This window comes from Onychomys torridus, chromosome 7, assembly GCF_903995425.1.
Source record: "Onychomys torridus chromosome 7, mOncTor1.1, whole genome shotgun sequence".
Taxonomy (NCBI): Eukaryota; Metazoa; Chordata; class Mammalia; order Rodentia; family Cricetidae; genus Onychomys; species Onychomys torridus.
This window is the reverse complement of record NC_050449.1, coordinates 3,843,371-3,862,240: the sequence shown is the minus strand read 5'-3', so window position 1 is coordinate 3,862,240 and position 18,870 is coordinate 3,843,371. Positions and strand designations below refer to the sequence as shown.

General features: G+C 38.8%; 1 protein-coding gene across 2 annotated transcripts in view; it reads left to right on the top strand.

The window, feature by feature from the left end:
• Dync2h1 (dynein cytoplasmic 2 heavy chain 1) overlaps positions 1 to 18,870 on the top strand; it is a 229,691-nt gene that overhangs the window by 33,858 nt on the left and 176,963 nt on the right. For both annotated transcript variants that reach the window (XM_036192145.1, XM_036192144.1), the window contains exons 29-38: positions 1,781 to 1,893; positions 4,153 to 4,272; positions 5,624 to 5,774; positions 7,700 to 7,905; positions 9,023 to 9,205; positions 10,227 to 10,409; positions 10,919 to 11,142; positions 12,357 to 12,472; positions 15,305 to 15,504; positions 16,710 to 16,974. In XM_036192145.1, the coding sequence (XP_036048038.1) occupies positions 1,781 to 1,893; positions 4,153 to 4,272; positions 5,624 to 5,774; positions 7,700 to 7,905; positions 9,023 to 9,205; positions 10,227 to 10,409; positions 10,919 to 11,142; positions 12,357 to 12,472; positions 15,305 to 15,504; positions 16,710 to 16,974 (1,761 nt within the window). The remainder of the gene's footprint in view (positions 1 to 1,780; positions 1,894 to 4,152; positions 4,273 to 5,623; positions 5,775 to 7,699; positions 7,906 to 9,022; positions 9,206 to 10,226; positions 10,410 to 10,918; positions 11,143 to 12,356; positions 12,473 to 15,304; positions 15,505 to 16,709; positions 16,975 to 18,870) is intronic.

Here is an 18,870-nt window from a genome sequence, read left to right as displayed (position 1 = left end):
CTTACGCAGAGGGCAGAGGCTGTGCAAGGCCTGACAGTGGAGAAGGATATTGAGTATGAGATGTTAGGGGATGAAAGACCATGGGGTTGAGATTCCCAGTGGACTACTGCGTTCACAGAGAGACTCGAAGGGCATTTCAAGCTGTGTAGTGGCAGGTAATGGGAATAGGAATGATCACTCAATAAAAAATTAGTGCCTTTTGTGTTCTTGCTGTTGAGCCACTTGAGTTGGGTACTTTTGGCAAGTCAGTAAGCTTCTTCAGAAAGTAATGACTGGCTTTTCTTAGATACATTATTTGGAAAAGAGTTGTATTTTCAAATTAACTTTCAAAAGCAATTATTTTAAACCATTTTCATTTGTGGTCAAATCAGCAAACTATAGCCCATGTGCTTAGGCTATCTTACTATCATTTTTTAAAATAGGATTTTACTGAAATATAATCATATGTGTTAGCTTTACATATTGGCTATTGTTGCCTTTGTGATCTGAATTCTGAGTTGTCATAGACAGAGAAACTGGCCCATGAAATCTCAAGTACTCTACATTCTCTTTTATGGTACAGTTTCCAGTGTCTGTGAACCTGAAGCCGTAGGTGTGGCCTCTATACTCACTACACTTGTGTAGCCACCACTTTAAGATACAAAACGTTTCCAGTAGCCCTGAGAATTTTTCATGTTGTCAGTCTTCTTCCCATTCCACTGCCCAGGCAGTCATGATTTCTGACATTTTAAGAACTTCATGTAAGTTGAATCATCTCTATGTATTCCTCTTTTTTTCCCTCTTTGGTGTTGCATTGGTATGTGTGATGCATTAGGTAATAGCCAGAAAAAGTCAGGCCCTGGAACCTTGCTGCACAGCTATTGGTGATGTGTATCTCAACTACTCCTCCATAGGCAGCATTTTTTGATTTAGAATGATGGTTATCCCATACCTACAGCTGCTAAACATAGTCTAGCTGGAGCGACACTACAGGTTATCTACTGTCATGTTGATGTGTTTATCTACTTTCTGGGGAGCCTTGGAGTCATTTCTACTTTGTCTGCTCTTCTCACGACCTGTTGGTTATGTCCCGTTTAGTGACATGACTAAAGCTATTTCCTGCTAATGAATTTATCTGTTTACTGTTTTCACTTTTGGATTTTTCAGTTTTGGGTTAAGATAAATGAAACTTGTAAACTTTCATACATTTTTCTGGATATATATTTTTAAAAAATAGCTAAATATTTAGTTAAGTAAATGTTTCTTTATGCTTTGTGTGAAACTTCCTAGTCATAGTCCAAAGAGATTGTGATGTATGTGAGTTAAGCATTCTGATGGATTGCTATGTATTAGTTGATTAGAGTGTCTAAAATTCTTCCTGGAAAATGATAAAATTGAATGAATAAACATACATACAAGCCAGGTATCTGTATCAGTAGTAGAACAATCAGTGAATGTTGTTATGGTTAGATGTTAATACAATATTTAAAATTAGTAATAAGAATACACAGTAAAAGTATTTTTTCCTTCATTAAGACATTTAAATACAAAGATTACTACTATATATGTTATGTCATGTACATTATAATCCTGTTGTGTCTATTTGAGTATATATATGGTGGTGGTATATGTGTGTGTAGCATATTCATCATTATCCTTTAACTCTTTGTCTTTATATTGCTGATTTCGATTAGCTTATTGTGTATGTGGTGCCAGGGATGTGATCCAGAGCCTTGTGCTTGATGTGACAGTGCTGTGCACCCAACTGCACCCTCAGCTCAGTGTTGCTTTTGTGTTGTAGGCATTAACAGTGTGTGCTTTGATGAGGAGTCCAAACATATAACTGCAATGAAGTCACTAGAGGGAGAAGTTGTACCTTTTAAAAGCAAAGTTCTGCTATCAAATAATGTAGAGGTGAGCAGTTCTATTTCATAAAATGAACCATATGAAATGTGTATCAATTAATTGAGTCAGTTTGTAAGGTAGTATTGGTTAATTTAGGTCTTTTAGGAAACTCAAACCTTATCTTAAAAAATGTTTGGCCTTGTGATCTCCCAAAAGTGATATTAAAAAGAGTGGATTTTTGGTTTTTGAAATACAGCATTTAGTTCTGTAAAGAACTTTATTTCTGGAGTAAAAAAGACTTGGACATTAATCTTAGCTACATATTGTGTCAGCTCCATGACTAAGAGGCCATTTTCTTACAGGGAAATGGGAATCTTAACTTTTGAAATTTAAATAGAATACTTGGCTTTCAATGCACTAGGTAGTTTGTGAAACATTTAATAATTCTTATTTTTTAATATGAGCTTTATGAGATCATTTAGGAAAACAAGTTGACACCAGTAGTAGTTTGTGTCACTTTGATTTGTAGTTTTTAGGCTCACACTTAGTCCTGCTTAGGCCTCAACATTCTATTGAATTTCAAGTATTTCAGTCAGGTGGTTGAAAGCACTGATGCTTGCCAAGTAACTGCCATCGTTGGTTATGAGTTTTGTGTTCTTCTTTCTCTCAGTTGGCACAGTGGATCTAAGATATGGACTAGATCAGTTAAGGCAGGAAAGCAGGAGCCGAGCTTCTGGGAGCTCTTGTGTGTAGATGTAACCGGCTTGTTAAATAAGAAACACAGAACCAATTGCAGAGTTAAAAACCATGAGGTCAGAGCAAGAGCGGAAAACCTTACCCTTCACTGCTTCTGCTGTCCTTCCTCTCCACAAGAGACCTACTTCTGTGTGTCCTATCTTTTTTATAGACTTTCTGTTCTTTTTTCTCATTGGTTGTAAACCAGCCACATGACCTCTTTGTCACTGCCTGTTTGTACAGACCTCCAGGTCTTCTATGGTTGGAATTGAAATTAAAGGCGTGTGTCTGCCATGCTGGCTGTGTCCTTGAACATACAGAGATCCGCCTAGCTCTGCCTCCCAAGTGCTGGGATTAAAGGCGTGCACCACTACCACCCAGCTTCTGCTCTGGCTTGCTCTGACCTCAAGGCAACTTTATTGACATACAAATAAAACCACATTTCAATACAAATAAAATATCACTATACTCGTGATTAGCAGAACATCTCTGTGGCTGGCACTGAGAGAGTCCCTCTTTGCAGACAGGGTCTTGTTAAGTTTTGGCTAGCCTGGTGCTCATGTAGACCAGGTTGGACTCATGTCAGTCCTCCTGCCTCAGTCTCAGGAGCAAACTGTCATGCCAAGCTTCATTAGCTTCAGTGGCTTTGAACTGTTTTCAGTACTGGCAAGTGCCTACAAATGAGTGAAAACCTGGAGCTAGAGTAAACTTAAGAAGAGATGAAGACCTACAACTGTAGCTTTTGTGCATATATTTTTGTATATGATAAATGTAGTGATGGGTAGTTGCTGTCATTTAACCCCATATGTGTGTGGGAAGTTAGTGGGCAGTGCTGATAAACAAACCCAGGGCCTTGTGCACTCTAGGCATGATTTTGTCACTGAGTTACACCTTCTACACATTTTTTTTTTTTTTTGGTTTTGTTTTCGAGACGGTTTCTCTGTAGCTTTTGGAGCCTGTCCTGGAGTAGCTCTGTAGACCAGGCTGGCCTCGAACTTACAGAGATCCACCTGCTCCTACCTCCCAAGTGCTGGGATTACTGGCGTGCGTCACCACCGCCTGGCTCCTTCTACACATTTTAAATTAAATTTTATCATGTTACTTATAATCAAGTGAGTAGATGAATATATTATTGGAACATTGGAATAATATCAGCTTAAAAGACAGTCTGATCCTTCCCATAGTATATTCATCCTGATGGGGCCACCCCTTCTGTGATTGAACACCAGGAGACTCAGCTAGCTGTTTGCCAGGGACTTTACTGGTTTGTCATCAAAATGCATTGACTTGGGCTCCTTTGGAAATGTTTGCATAGGTTTTTATATCATACCAGTCAGTAGTACGTACTCGGTACTGGCCTGGGGTGTGAGTGTTCACACTCAACATTGTCTCAAGAAGTAAAAAGAAACAAAACAAAACAAGACTGTTTTTCTCAAATTATTTAAATAATAAAGAATGATGTACCACACAGTGCATTTGAGGAGTGCAGTCTCTAAGAATTCATACCCAGTCTGCACTGAAAGAATGTGGTTAGGCATAGATTGTGTATTTATTTCACAACTCCTACATATTATTTTCTCCATTCATTTTCAGGCATGGTTGAATGATTTGGCTTTGGAAATGAAGCAAACTTTGAAACAATTATTGAAAGAATGTATTACTGCTGGGCGGAGTTCACAAGGTGCAATCGACCCATCTCTGTTCCCTTCCCAGGTGAGAGGACCGTGTCTAGGTTATGGTAGGTATGGGTCAGTTGCTTCAGATAACTGGTGTTGATATCCTTAGTTCAGTACTTAACAACAATATAGATTCCATTAAAAACCCGTGTTTTTTTTTTTCTCTCAACCCTGAAGGGAGGGTGAAGCGCACAGCAGCAGGCTGTTTGCAGGCTCTGTCACTTCTGGCGGGACATTTAGGAGGAAGGGATTGGGCAGAAGCCAGCATCCTGCTTCAGGTGATGAATCTGTTGTCACTGAAGAGGGGGTTGTACTACTGCTGCCACAACTCTGCCTCTCCGCCCTTCTCATGGGGTCATCTCAGATGCTGGAGCTGGAGGAACTTAGTTAACATACAGTAACACTGAGCTGGAATACTGGCTGGGAGCCTCAAAGCTAGGCCACATAGTGGGTTATAGAGACGGCTGCAAATCAGTGTTAACAGCAGTGCATGCCTGCGACACTGGCTCCGAGATACAATACCTCTTATTCCTTCTTCTTCTAGGCTGTAGAATGATGGAGCACTAGTAATGATTGTGTTCAGGATGCTGCTGTTTAGGATTTGGCCAGATCAATATTAACAGGTGTAAGTCCCTAGCAGTTGATCTCCTAGATAAGCATTGAAATGCATGTTGGTTCTCACAGAACAATGCATTCATCATCTTGCAAACAAGCCCAATGATTTGAGTTTGATTCCTGGAACTTACAGGGTAGAAGGGAAGAATTACTTTGTGGGAGTTATTTTCTGAACTCCACATGTGTGCTGTGGTGCACACAGAGGTATGGGCATGCACAATACTGTTTTTTAAAAATGTAATGGAAGTTGTACAAGAGGATCTGTCCCTAGCCTCTCCAATCCAAACAGCTTTCAGTGGTTTTCCCTGAGAAGGTGTATTGGAAGTCATTTTTCCTAAAATCTTTTAAGATTGTTTGAATCTAGTCTTTGTCTTTCATTGTTTATAATTCTGGAACTGGTATTGAGGTCGAGTTTGAAAACTAGGTTTAAGTTTTAAGGTTTTTAGTAAGCGCCAGCAATTGTAATACCCATGCACTGGAAATCATACTTAAGCATAGAATACAAAATGACTTAATCTCTTTTAAGTCCTGAACTGCCTGAACTTATCTAAAACATTCAGTGAAACCAGGGTACCAAAACTTTTTCCTTGGGTAAGTTTTAGCTATCCTATCATTCTTTGTATTGCAATGTGAAGATGGACAATGATAGCCAGCCATGTTGATTTTTAATCATCTTGTGTTTTGTTTAGTAATGTAGGTATGTGCTTGCAGGGCAAAGAAGCACCGGCAGGACTTTATCCACATGAAGAGTCATTTTTCTTGTTCTTTAACAGATACTGTGCTTGGCAGAGCAGATCAAATTTACTGAAGACGTAGAAAATGCCATCAAAGACCATAGCCTCCACCAGATTGAGACACAACTGGTGGCTAAACTGGAACGCTACACCAGTGTTGACACGAGCTCTGAGGACCCAGGGAACTCGGGTATGGAGACTGCACTTCTGTTGCTGTCTGTCTCAGTGAGTGCTGTGTAGTGTCCGGCCTCCAGTGACTTACAGGGGACTTAAGGTTTTTTTCTTTTTTCTTTCCTTCTCCCTTTCTCACTTTTTTCTTGCTTTTTTAGAGACAGGGTTTCTCTGTACAGCCTTGGCTTTTCTGGTAATTGTTCTGTAGACCAGGCTAGCCTCAAACTCAGAGATCTGTCTGCTTTGGCCTCACAAGTGTGGGATTAAAGGTGTGCACCATTCCTGGCTTATACTTAACTTTTTTTTCTTGTACTCAAATTGTACTATTTGAGGTGGAAAGTTACAGTTTTACTCACATGATTTCTTTATCCTTCAGTCATGTCATTTATATATACTGACACTCATTTTTGCTTCTAATTCTAAGATATAGTTAAAGAGTTGAGAGGAAAAAGACTAATTGACTCAGTATACCTCAATGCGTACACCAGGCTTCCTTCTGGTGCCATGTTGTTTTTCATCTCAGTAACTTTTAAGAGTGAATCTGGAAGGAGTTGGAGGAGCAGTAAGGGGTGGATGTAATCAAAACATTATATCACTTTCTTCAAGATTTAATAAAAAGTATTATATATATTTAAATCGAACCTAGAAAATAATCTGCTTTGTAGTTTTCAGCTATAAAATTTCTGTTTGTTCATATGTTGTTTTACTTCTTTGTTGACATTGTTCCCACTCATTTCAGAAGTGCCTGTTACCTTTTGGAGTGTGTTGTTTGAGGCAAGGCCTCTTGTAAGCAGGTTGGCCTGCTGAGTGCCAGATCTTATAGTGCCTCCTCACTCCCAGCCTTGGTGGAGCACTGTTTGAACTGTCTTAAAGTCTTACCTAGTGTTTTTCTGACTGCTGCACCCCAGTACCAGTACCAGACAGTTGTCTGTCTGTATGTAGACTCAGATGGTCGGGCTCCTTGAGTGTTAAATCACTGGGAAGTATATCCTGGACATCTCTGTTATGAGTGTCTGGGTCTTGCTTGACTCTCAGGCACAAGTGGACATTTTTGATTTAGTGACATGAGTCCCAAGTTCTGGGCTGTGGATCCTGTAGTGCCCATCTCACTCCAAGCTTTGCTGTTTGACTCCAGCCCATGTGTGGTGTTTGTGTGACAGTCAGTGCCTAGTTCCCGAAGTGTCACCTCTTGGCAGCATGGAGTTGATGAGCAAATTCCAGTGTCGTCCTTCTTGGTTGCCATCCTAGGCATCTCGGTGTCCGTTTGGGTCCTGTGGCATGGAGTTGCATTTCCTGCCATGTGTATTTATTCTCTTGTGTGCTCCGAGGGCATCTGTCGGCTGTGCTACTTGGGAGAACAGAGGACAGTGAACAAGTGTGGTTTGTCCTTCTCTCTTGTGTTTTCTTTTTGAGAAAATAAATAATTTTCTCAAGGATTTCTCCTTGAATTTTGGGGAAAGATACCTTCTTGCTGCAGCTTTAGGCCTTTCTGAGCCCGAAGTGTCAGTGTTTTAGGGCATCATGAGACATCTCCTGCCTCTCAAACTTTATTTAGCTAGAAGCCTATTATAGTTCTGTTCTGTCCCAAGCTCAGGATACCAAAGGAGCAACAACAAAAGAATATAACTTGCCTGTGGGCTTTTTAGCAGTTGTAATTCTGGCCCTCATCCTCAGTTTGCCTACTATTTGAGCCATAAGAGCCATTCCATGCAGGGGTTTTGCTGCATTTAGAGGGGAAGAAGACAGGGTGTATGTCCTTTCTTGGGCTCCCCTTCTGACTGAATTTTATGCCTTTTACAAAGGTTTGTTATTACTTGTTAACTGTTGGTTTTATATGACTTATTTATCATCGTATTGCAGTGAATCTTGAAATTGATATTTAGAGTCTTTGACATGTGTGCACAGGATGTAGCTCACACTAATGTGTCTTTTTTTAATGCGTAGAATCAGGCATTCTGGAGCTTAAGCTTAAAGCACTGATTCTTGATATTATTCATAATATTGATATTGTGAAGCAATTAAACCAAGTTCAAGTTCATACAACTGACGACTGGGCATGGAAGAAGCAAGTTAGATTCTATATGAAAAGTGACCATACGTGTTATGTTCACATGGTGGATTCTGAACTTCAGTATACATACGAGTACCAGGTAGGATTCTTGGTAGAAGCATTTGATTTTTTGGGGGGTGGGGTAGAAACTATTTAAAGGTAATTTTTATTGGAAACATAATTGCTTCTATTTCAGTATTTATTTATTTACTGTCTTTTGTGTCAGAATTTGCAAGGTGCTGCAAAAGAAAATGTAAAATATTATTCTACTTACAAAAATTTCTTACATTGCCTTTGTCATCAGATTCTCTGAGATGTATCTTTCCCATGAGGAACATTCATGTGGAATTTCAGATTATCTTTAATTCAAGAGAGTTGTATGTAGACAGCTCCAATAAAGCAGTGGAGCTTGTGTCTTTCCTCACAGCACTGTGATTATAAACGTGATAGAATGTGTTAGCTGATTGTTTCAGTTTGCAAGGATAAAAGATCTAATTCATATAATTTGCTCTAAAAAACATCCAGTTGTATCCTTTCTGCCTTTTTCTATCATAATGACTCAGTCATTGGAGTACTCATGTTGGGGAGCAGCTGGTTGGCCTTCTGCAGGGAAATGATGACATGTCCTGCCCATGGCTGAAGGAGCTGGGGTGTCTTCTTCCTGCAACACAGGAAACTTGAGAAGCACTTTCTAAATTTATCATTTTATTTATTTGTTTTTTATTAAGAAAAAAATTTCATTCATTTTACACACCAATCCCTCTCCCTTCTCCTGCTCCTCAGCCTCCCCCCAAACCCATCCCCTACTCCCTCCCACAAGAAGGCAAGGCCTCTCATGAGGAGGCACATCCAGATCATTTTAATTAGAATTTTCAGGATTAGTTTTACTTTGAGGCCCCAGGAAATAAGTTATGTGAATAAACAAATCAGAAGTGGTATATTTGCTGTGTAATACATACTTAGATATTGAGCATTGTCTTTGTGCCTTCATTAAGAATGAAAGAGACTACTTAGAAACTTGACCCTGGTTAAGTCTTTCAGGCCATAATGAGACATATGAAGTTTTATCCCAGGTTCTGCTTTTTAAATTTATTTCACTAAGAAAAAATGTGAATGTCTTCTGTGCTGAACAATTAAACATGTTTGTTGCATATGAGGCTTTGTAGCTTGGGTGGAGTAGAACATGAGCGGACTAACACCACACTTCCCTTCTGTAGGGGAACACTCCCAAGCTGGTTTATACTCCATTGACAGACAAGTGCTACCTAACTCTGACTCAAGCCATGAAGATGGGACTTGGAGGGAATCCCTATGGACCTGCTGGAACTGGGAAAACTGAGTCAGTGAAGGCGCTAGGTGGACTTCTTGGGAGACAAGTTTTAGTTTTTAATTGTGATGAGGTACAAATAATAAGTGTGAAATCATACTGTGTTAAATGTTTGGGTTATTTTTCTTGTGCATATAATGGGAAGATTTTGTTTCCAAATCACTGACTGACTAATGGTAATGCCTTGCTTTATTGCCTGTGAAAACTACGGACTCCTGGGCCTATGTGGTACTCATCCCCCAGTATCTCAGTTGCTAGCATTAGAAGCATACATTATCACATTCAGTTTAAAAATCATTCTAGTTTTAAAACAAACAAAAATTTGGTTTGAATGGCAAGGTTTTGTGATTTTGTACACTGTAATCTTCTCAAACTTCGCTAAGGAAAATTATCGTGAAGAAACATTTGAAAATGTGTAATGAATGTTTGTGCTACACCAGAGAAAAACATTGTTTAGCAAGGGTAATACTAAATTAGAAAAGTAAAACAAAATGAAACATAAAGCCCTAAATACATCTTAGTGTTTTCAAAACATTTTGTTTGGGGGTTTTACTTTGACTCAAAAGGACTGAAATGAGCTGGACAGTGGTGGTGCACACCTTTAATCCCAGCACTTGGGAGGTAGAGGCAGGCAGATCTCAGAGTTTGAGGCCAGCCTGGTCAGAATGAGTTCCAGGACAGCCAGGGTTACACAGAGAAACCCTGTCTTGAAAAAGAGAAACAAAACCAAAAAAGACTGAAATGAATTCTTGTCTTTGTTTAGCTCTGTATTCTTTTCAGAATACTTTCCCAGAAACTGCCCCAAGTTTTGAAGGAGTCACTTCTTAATCTTCCCCCCACTCTAGACCTTCTTTGACATAGGATCTCTCCAGATAGTCCAGGTTGGACTAGCACTCACCAGTGTTCTGCCCCAGCCCCAAGGGCTAGGATTACAGGCATGCACCACTATTCTTGCCTTACTTTTTATTTAAAAAGCAAAGGAGATATTGATAGGTAAAATGATTAGTTTATCTGTTTATATGCACAAAAAAGCAAATTATTACTAGCACTAGAGATTTTCATCATTTTAAATGAAAATATTTTTATTTTTTCAGGGCATTGATGTGAAATCAATGGGGCGAATATTTGTTGGTTTGGTGAAGTGTGGGGCCTGGGGTTGCTTTGATGAGTTCAATAGACTGGAGGAGGCTGTGCTGTCGGCTGTTTCCATGCAGATCCAGACCATTCAGGATGCTTTGAAGAATCACAGAAGTGTATGTGAGCTGCTTGGCAAAGAGGTACCTTATGTGACTTGGCTTTGCTCCTGCACTGGTCTGTGTATTGCTGCCTCTAATTTGTGACCTGTGTGACTGGCCTTTTCATCTCTGAAATGGCTCTCAGGTTTCTGAACTATCACAGTGTATAGTGTTTTAATGTATTGTCTCTTTAAATACTCAGTACAGACTTTGAATACAAATACTTCTATTCTACTTTACGGATGAATTGATTTGAATCAAAGTTTGTCTAATTCTGAAAGCTTATAATTTTGATCACTATTTGACATGACTTCCAAAGACATACTGTGAGTAAATAGACATTGAAGTGAGTTATCTACTCTTAATCTTACATTCCTTGGAAACTTAATTATGAAGGAAATCCACTATAATGCCCTGGGTTCCTGAGCTGTTCATTATGTATTACTTAAGGATATGCTTAGTATATTGGAGGCTGCTTTTGCCAAAATGTTGGAGTTACATGTAGAAATTGTATTATGATAAAATTTCTCTTTGTAAAATTAATATTTCAGGTCGAAATAAATTCTAATTCCGGAATTTTTATCACCATGAATCCTGCTGGAAAAGGTTATGGAGGAAGGCAAAAGCTTCCAGATAATCTTAAGCAGCTTTTTAGGCCAGTAGCGATGTCACGTCCTGACAATGATCTTATCGCAGAGGTGATTCTGTATTCAGAGGGCTTCAAAGATGCCAAAGAGCTGGGCAGAAAGTTGGTTGCCATTTTCAACCTGTCTAGGTGGGTTCTCCCATTTCAATATTCACATTATGTATTTCCAGTGATTGGTGTTTGTAGTTCCTTATTTTTCTGGTTTATGTGATGAGCCTATTGTCTTTTTATTATGCTGTAGATATGATGTATTTTATTCCAAGAGATAGTAAAACATCTGTATTAAAACTGTTTTTTTTTAAAAATTTTTTTTAATTTTAATTTTTTCTCCACGAGAGGGTTTCTCAATGTAGCACTGACTGACCTGGAACTCACTCTGTAGGCTGGTCTTGAATTCACAGAGATCCACCTGCCTCTGCCTCCCTAGTGCTGGGATTAAAGGTTCGTGCCACCACTGTGTAGCTAGAGTTTTTCCTGTCCTGCCTAGTCCACAGTCAGGACAAATCTCTCTCACCCGCCAGTCACACAGCCACTCAGACCCAACCAAGTAAACACACAGAGACTTCTATTATTTATAAACTGTATGGCCATGGCAGGCTTCTAGCTAGCTGTTCTTATATCTTAAATTAGCCCATTTCTATTAATCTATAAGTGACTCGTGGCTTACTGGTATTTTAACATCTTCTCATGGTGGCAGCTGGCAGCATCTCTCTGCCTCAGCCTTCCTGTTCCCAGAATTCTCTTCTCTGCTTGTCCCACCTATACTTTCTGCCTAGCTACTGGCCAATCAGCATTTTATTTATACAGAGCGCTATCCACAGTACCACCGCCTGGCAAAACTGTTCTTTTTCTTAATTGTTATAAACTTGATATATTCCTTCATGATGTTTATGTGGACTGTTCTGACTAAATGGTTCTTTCTTCGCCAGTTTCCTAGCTGACTACTCAGAAGCTGCAGCTCTTGAGGATGGATGTCTCCACATTTTATTTTTAGGATTAGAGGTTCATTTTTAGATACCTAGACACTCCAGCGTTCTGATGTATATCACTTACTAGATAATAGGGAGCCAGGATGGGATTAGAGGTGGGGAATAAACTAGACTACCAGAGATTTTGTGAGGGCAGGAATAGCTGCTTGTCAACATCTCTTCATGATGGGTTTACTTTGTTCCTATGATTCTCCCTTTTCCTGTTTCCTTGAGTGATTATTTTGTGTGATTGGTTTTCTTGTGTAAATGAATGAAATTCTAGTATTAATTTCTGCAGCTCAGTCTACATGTCTTTGGATGTGATGCTAAAAGTAGTTTCTTGCAAAGTTAAGCTTTTTCACATCTTTACTTCAGGGAACTTTTGACGCCACAGCAGCATTATGATTGGGGACTGAGAGCGTTGAAGACTGTTCTGAGAGGAAGTGGGAATCTTCTGAGACAGTTGAAGAAAAATGGCACAAAACAAGACGGTATGATTGACTATTTAAAGTACTTAATTTTAAAAGTATGCTTTAATTTAGAATAGTTTACATTATTAATAAGGTTGCAGATACATTGTAGACAATTTCGTAAAACTTAATGAGTTTTGTCTATTTTTAACATCCTTAAGTAGTGTGGTGTACTTGTCTCAATTAATTGAGCAGTTTTGCTGTGTTTTTATAAATTAAAGTTTATAATTTATTCTGATATTTTTCTAATTTTAACCTGATATCCTACAAGAAAATTCAAGGGTACATTGCATATGAAGTAGTGGTTATTTGTAAAAGCATAATCAAATGCACTTGCTTTTAAAATTAATGTTCATAGAACCAGAGGCTTTGTTGTATGCCTATAATCCTAGAATTGAGGAGGCTGAGGCAGGAAGACTTGGTTCTAAGGCCAGCCTCAAAACATGTTGAGATCCTGTATCAAAACAAAGCAAACTCAACCCCAACAGTCAAGAAAGCAGTCATCAAGTGGCTTGTTCATCCCCAGACTGTAGGAATCTACCCTCAAAGTTTCTGGGAATGTTTAGTGTCTCATGGAGCATGAGCCTTTGTTAGCAGAGATGTTAGAAACACACCATGGTGCTTTTCCTTCCAGTAGACAGAGGTGATATATGTGGTAAGATTAGGCTCTTAGTGGGAAGAAGGCAGAGACAGATGCTCTGTTTGTCATGATCTGTTACTAGGTGCATGGCATGACATCACCTGAGATGTTGGCTTTCTTCCTTTGGTGAAGGTGGTACTGACCAATCGTCTCTACTGTAAAATTGTAATTTTTCCCTGTTCCCTAGTTTTTGGCTATACACCTGTCACTAAGTCTATCTCACTCTGAATGTGAGACAGCAAAGATTGAGCTCTGCCTCTCACCCTGGGCATTAGCTGCTTACATCATTGCAGTTTTTGTGAAGGTTTTCCCTTTCCTCCTTCATGGCTAGCTGGGACTCGTCACATCAGCAAGTACTCAGATCATACTTGGCTCATAGAAAGCAAAAGCAAATGCTCTTTTCCCATCTACACAGAATAAATGGGCCCTGTGTAGCCGGAAGGTTTCCTGTGTCCAGTCTGACCTACAGTCGAGATTAATCTCTCATCCACAGTCCTGCAGCCTTTTATAAAATAATTACACAGAGGCTTAAAATTGTTTATAACTGCTTGGCCATTAGCTCAGGCTTATTACTGACTAGCTCTTACATTTAAATTAACCCATAATTCTTATCTATGTTTAGCCATATGGCCTGGTACCTTTTCTCAGTTTTGCTTTGTCATCTTGCTTCCTCTGTGTCTGGCTGGTGACTCCTGACTCAGCCTTCCACTTCCCAGAATTCTCCTTGTCTACTTATCCCACTTATTTTTGCTGCCTGGCTACTTGCCAATCAGCATTTTATTTATCAACCAGTCAGAACAATACATATTCACAGCATACAGAATGACATTCCACAGCAGCCCTGTGTCTGTGGATATATGCCTTCCAGAGAGGCTGAGTTTTCTTCTTTTTCAGGTTGCTAGTAAAAATTTAGTTATAAAACTATCAATCACAATTGAAGGAGAAAGAAAAACATTTCACAATAAAAACAAATTTAAGCAATTCCTGTCCTGATGAAGCTCCACTGAAAGTGCTAGAAGGAAAGCTTCAGTCAGAAGAAAGACTGAAATAAGAGCATGGAAAAGGATGACATGACATGACTTGTTTGTGCTTTACTGCTGAAGGTGTGTGTCTTCAAAAAGGAAGTGACTGAACTCTGTTCCTAGGTTGACATATGTAAAGGTTGACAGTTGTTTTGTGAAGGTCTTAAAAACTTTCTATTTTTGATGGTGTTGAAGAAATATTCAAAATTCATGTGTAGTAAATAAAAATGACTATGAGTTCAGTACTTGAAATAACTCAGGAGCTGATACATTCCTTTATATCTACTTACTGATAGTCAGCAATTACAGGGAAATACCAGGAAACCCAAATATAGTGTCTCTGCCTTTGTGTGTTTTTATTGCTTATTCTGGAATAGACTTACAAATAAGAATCTGGTAATGATATGAGCATTTGCTCTTAGCTTAAGAATGGGTTTTTGAGCTAGTTAGATTAAGATGAATCAAAGATTGATGCTTAGAGCAGTGGTTCTCCACCTTCCTAATGCTGTGACCCTTTAACATAGTTCCTCATGTTGTGCTGATCCCCAACCATAAAATTATTTTGTTGCTACTTCATAACTGTAATTTTCTACTGTTATGTATTGTAATGTAAATATCTGTGTTTTCTGATGGTCATATGTGATCCCTGTGAAAGGGATGTTTGACCAACCCTCCAAAGGGGTTGCAACCTATATGTTGTGAACTGCTGCTTTAGAGTGTTATTCTAGGAAGAAAATTCTGTGTAAGTTACATCAGAATTTGAAGAAACTTGAATCTAGAGCGGGTTTACTTGACTTTGAATCCTGATTGTAACATTACTCCCTGTCGTTGTCTTAGAGACTTAGTGTCCTTGCTTGTAAAACTGAAGTAATGATAGTAATTATTTTTAAACTGCTTGACCATCAGAGGATCGTGTGACATAAAAAGTCAAGTAATATTCAAATGGAAATGAACTCATGGAAATGATGATTTTTTAGTATGAAAGTCTGGTATACAGGGATTTGAATCTCAATTTATTTCTTAGTAGTCAAAACATAGAAAAGGAAATGCAGCACTTATGATTTACTGTTTTTAAATGTTTCTAGCATGCTGTTTAATAATTAGTAGTGATATCAAGGTTCTAGCTTATGTGAAATGTTTTATCATTGAATTGATAATAAAAATAATTTATAAATAAAACTTTTTCTGTAGTTAATGAAAATCATATTGTGGTACAAGCACTGAGGCTTAATACAATGTCAAAGTTCACATTTGCTGATTGCACCCGGTTCGATGCACTGATCAAAGACGTCTTTCCTGGAATTGACTTTAAAGAAGTAGAGTACAGTGAATTAAGTGCTGCATTAAAACAAGTCTTTGAGGAGGCCAATTATGAAATCATACCCAATCAGGTAATGTCAGGGGTATTTTATCATAGATTAATCCTGATTAACAATCCTTCTCAGTCATCTTTCAATTTGTTTTTCTTTTTTGGTTTTTCAAGACAGGGTTTCTCTGTAGTTTTGGTGCCTTTCCTGAAACTCACTTTGTAGACCAGGCTGTCCTTGAACTCACAGAGATCCGCCTGCCTCTGCCTTCCGAGTGCTGGGATTAAGGGTATGCGCCACCACCGCCCGGTTTTTCATTTGTTTTTCATCTTTCAACTTTAATCTCACTCCAGTATACTTCTTCTGTCTTTAAGTTCCGAATAGGGACTCTTGCTATGTTGTATCATTACTTCTGCCATCCCTGCATGTTTAATGTTAATTATGTTTTAACTCTCCACCAGATAATAATCTTCATGAAAGACAGCATCTATATATGTTTTTTTTTCATTTTTCTTTATTAAGAAATTTTCTACTCCGAATACCACCCACAGATCCCCCCCCCCCCCACAGTCCTCTCTCCCAAGCCATCCCACATCCCCACATCCCCCAAATCAAGGTCTCCCATGGGGAGTCAGCAGAGCCCAGCACACTGAGCCTAGGCTGGTCCAAGCCCCCTCCCACTGCACCAAGACTGTGCAAGGCATCACATCACAGTCACCGGATTCCCAGAACCCTGCCCATGCACCAGGGACAGATCCTGAGCAACAGGGACAGACCCTGAATATATGTTTTTGTTCAACATTTTATTCTTGGTTGCTGCCCATCATAGCATCTTGTGTGTGATTAGATGGATAGATGGGTCATATAAACTTTTGCTTATTGATTACATGTGATTTAGTTGCATTTTGATGATTTACTAGTAGGAATTCTAACAGAGCTGCTTTATGTGTCACAAATTATTATTTAAAATGAACATTTCACTTTGACTTCTGTTGAAAAGTAGGATATGAGTTAGTAACTGAGGAAGATCATTTATCAGAATGAATGAATGACTAAGCAAAGTAAAGGATATATGTTTTCAACTTCATGCAAAGCAACCTCTTTAAAAGACAGATGTTGAGCTTAAAGGTAACATTATAAATGTGTTCCAATTTATTTAGCTTGTGGTCTACATGAGGTTTTATTTTCCAGTGAAGAAGTCTCAGTAGAAAGGTGTTTGCAGAATGACAATAGAACTGAGTATGACTGAGTGTGGTGAGTAATGTACGAACATGTTTCTTTCCTACCAGATGAAGAAGGCTCTAGAATTGTATGAACAGCTGCGCCAGAGGACAGGAGTTGTTATTGTTGGTCCAAGTGGTGCTGGCAAGTCTACCCTGTGGAGAATGTTAAGGGCTGCACTTTGTAAAATTGGCAAAGTAGTAAAACAATACACTATGAATCCCAAAGCTATGCCCAGACACCAGTTATTAGGACATATTGACATGGATACACGAGAATGGTCTGATGGTGTTTTGACAAATAGTGCGCGCCAAGTAGTTCGTGAACCTCAAGGTTGGTCACTGTCTAATTTTTTTTTACCTAATAATGCCTAGAGAATAACATAACATGTTTACAATGTTCCTATTAAGATGTGTGTGTGTGTGTGTGTGTGTGTGTGTGTGTGTGTGTGTGTTACTTAAAACACTTTATGTTCTTTTGACACTTTAGTAGATATTACTATTTTTTATTGTTGTTTTGTTGGGACAGAGTCTCACTCTGTAGCCCAGGTTGGCATGGAACCCATGGTGCTCCTGTTAATTTAGCCTCACAAATGCTGGCTGGGATTATAGGTGCTCACCACCAACTGTGCTTGGATCAGGCTGTCTTTTGACTTATCACTTGATAGCAACTTTTAATATTGTCAAAACTCATAGTAACTTGATTAAGATCTAGTTTATGGGTAGTTTACTGAATGCATATAGAATCTCTGATTAATTAGTTGACATATGTTTTGTGAATGTGATTGATGTGTTTGAACATCATTAAGCTGTCAATGTGAATGTATCATTCTGAGTTAGTTTGAAAATTGAAATGGTGAAACAGTTTAGTTACTTCTTTGTCTAAATTTTCTCAACTTAGTTGTTTGTGTTTTTTGTTTTCATTTTGTGTTTTTGAGACAGAATTTCACTTTTGTAGCCTTGGCCTGGAACTCACTATGTAGACCACCAGACTAGTCTTAAACTCATTGACATCTGCCTGCTTTTGCCTTCAGAGTGAGGGCATTAAAGTCTTGTGCCTCTATGCCTGACTTGACTTGGTTTTAAAGAGAATTTTTGACCAGAATCTCAATAGACTACTTTTGACAAGCCTTAAAAGTAGCTTTTCAAGTAAGGCAGTGGGTAATTATTCAGAAATTCATGGCAGTGGAGGGATTTTCAATGAAGTTTTTTTTTTTTTTTTTTTAAGTTTTTTCTGCATTAAATAGAGACAACATACTACCTTTTCTCATACTATTGGCGACTTTTCCCTCTTTGAATTGTTTAAAAGGCCTAAGGACAATTTGAAGCACTCTGATTTTAGGAAGGATGGGTAAAATGTCTCTGTTCTTGAAAAGACTACAGGCATTGTATATGTGCAGCCTAGTTACTGCTCTTCCCATTTCAGGTCTTCCTTGAAAGCACTAAAATCCATGGCAGTAGTCTGTGTTTTATTTCTCATGAAAATTAGGTTAGGTTTCCCGTATTTCTTTTTCTTTCTTTCTTTTCTTTTTCTTTTTTTTTTTTTTGGTTTTTTCGAGACAGGGTTTCTCTGTGTAGTTTTGGTGCCTGTTCTGGAACTTGCTCTGTAGCCCAAGCTGGCCTCGAACTCCCAGAGATCAACCTGCCTCTGCCTCCCAAGTGCTGGGATTAAAGGCGTGGGCCACCACCACCCAGCATTTTTTTTTTTTTTTTTCTTTACCATATTTCTAAAAGAGACACCATGTAGCAAATATTGATGTATTCTCATGGCATGGCCAAATACATAGCTTGGGAGATTATTTTAGAGGTATCTCATAGGAATAGGAATATCTGTCTTACACACTATGTTTTAAGGGATATTGTGAGTTCAATCTGTAGGGTTAGAGACCACAATAATATCTTATGGGCTGTAGCTGAGCTTCGGGCAGCAGAGGCAGGATTGCCCAGAGCTTCTCTAGCACATGCATAGCACTGTTGACTTGCTCAGCTCTGCTCTTTATATTAAGATGGAAATTAGTTCTAACTAATGAAAGTTACTTTATTTATTTATTTATTTATTTATTTATTTATTTATTTATTTATTTATTTATCCGAGACAAGGTTTCCCTGTATAACTTTGGAGCCTGTCCTGGAACTTGCTCTGTAGACCAGCCTGGCCTCGAAGTCACAGAGATCCACCTGCCTCTGCTGGTGGGTTTAAAGGTGTGCACCACCACTGCCCAGTGAAAGT